At 62.6% G+C, this 1,446-nt stretch overlaps 1 protein-coding gene across 1 annotated transcript in view; it reads left to right on the top strand.

The window, feature by feature from the left end:
• Positions 1-256: 256 nt before the first annotated feature.
• The window catches only part of LOC104523089 (5'-AMP-activated protein kinase subunit gamma-3), a gene marked incomplete at its 3' end in the record, with an annotated part of 2,375 nt that continues 1,185 nt past the window's right edge, over positions 257-1,446 (top strand). The window contains exons 1-6 of the mRNA XM_010165554.1: positions 257-493; positions 578-659; positions 746-804; positions 1,099-1,144; positions 1,275-1,329; positions 1,422-1,446. The exon at positions 1,422-1,446 is cut by the window's right edge and continues 117 nt beyond it. Of these exons, the coding sequence (XP_010163856.1) occupies positions 413-493; positions 578-659; positions 746-804; positions 1,099-1,144; positions 1,275-1,329; positions 1,422-1,446 (348 nt within the window). The remainder of the gene's footprint in view (positions 494-577; positions 660-745; positions 805-1,098; positions 1,145-1,274; positions 1,330-1,421) is intronic.

Below are 1,446 nucleotides of genomic sequence, written 5' to 3'. Positions count from 1 at the left end.
TAAGTGCCTCAGTCCTCTGCACACCCTGCCCATACCCCTTGTCACCACACTCCTCAGCTCCTTCCCAGCCACTCTCAGTGCCCCCAGGCTGGAGAGCTGCAGTGCTGTGTGCTGCCCCTGTGGAGTGGGGAATGGGGGGGTCTGTGGGGAGCACCCTCTCTCACAGCATCCCCCTGCCCTGCCCAGGCAGGAGGGCTCTGAGACCTGGCAGCTCAGCTCACCTGCCAGGGCTGGGGTGCATTTGGCCGCAGGGTTTCTGGAGGCCCTGTGCCCCAGGGAGGAGCAGGACGAGGAAGAAGAAGAGGAAGAGGACAGGCAGAGAAGCCCAAGACCCGTCACCTTCACACTGGGCAATGAGGTGCTGGGGCTGGGCCCAGAGAGTGAGTTTCAGACCCCTGATGCCGAGGTCTACATGCACTTCATGAGGAGCCACTGCTGCTACGATGCTATCCCCACCAGCTGCAAGCTTGTTGTCTTCGACATCTCCCTGGAGGTGACAAAACGGGGGGTCAGTGGGGACAGGCAGGGAGAGAGAGGCCTCCGGGACCCCCTGATCCCCTCCCCACTCTGTTGGCAGATCAAGAAAGCCTTCGTGGCACTGGTGGCCAACGGGGTGCGTGCTGCCCCGCTCTGGGACAGCAAGACGCAGAGCTTTGTGGGTGAGTGCCGGCAGTGCCACCTGGTCCCTTCCCCTGCCTGGCCGCGAGGGTGCAGGCAGCGCTGCCAGCCCCACGTATCTCCGCAGGGATGCTCACCATCACCGACTTCATCAACATCCTCCACCGCTACTACCGCTCGCCCCTGGTGAGTGCGGTGGGGAGGGCACGGGGGGCTCAGCGCCAGCATGGGGCAGGGAGGAGCTGTCCCCACCTCTTCGGGTTCCCTCTTTCCTCTCCTGTTTCCCTCTTCCTTGCTAGACCATGACCAGGGGATGTTCTGGGACAACTCAGCATCCACTTGGTGCCACTCTGCCTGGCACACAAGATGTGTTCCCTGCACATAGGGAGATGGGGTGGGATGTCCTGGGAAGGGGACAGTTCCCCTGGAGTTGCCTCAGGCCCCTGTGGGGCCATGATCAGGGTATCTCCCCTCCCTCAGGTTCAGATCTATGAAGTGGAGGAACACAAGATCGAGACCTGGAGAGGTAAAAAGCAGGGGGGCGATGGGGGTGGCTAGGCTGAAGATGTCACGCAGGCCATGGAGGTGGGCTCCGGGGGTGCGGGTCTGCATGAGGGGGCTGGAGGAACTCCTTTCCCACTTCTCGCCCTTGGCAGAGGTCTACCTGCAGGGCTCCTTCAAGCCACTGGTCTACATCTCCCCAAGCAATAGGTGAGTGCCTGCCCACCGGGAGACAGCTCACCCCACAGGGGGTGTGCCTGGGATGCAGCCCTATCCCCTCACGGTGTCCCCATCACCCACAGCCTCTTCGACGCTGTCTACTCCCTG

Source organism: Antrostomus carolinensis, unplaced genomic scaffold, assembly GCF_000700745.2.
Source record: "Antrostomus carolinensis isolate BGI_N321 unplaced genomic scaffold, ASM70074v2 scaffold30933, whole genome shotgun sequence".
NCBI lineage: Eukaryota > Metazoa > Chordata > Aves > Caprimulgiformes > Caprimulgidae > Antrostomus > Antrostomus carolinensis.
This window is presented reverse-complemented; position numbering and strand designations above follow the sequence as displayed.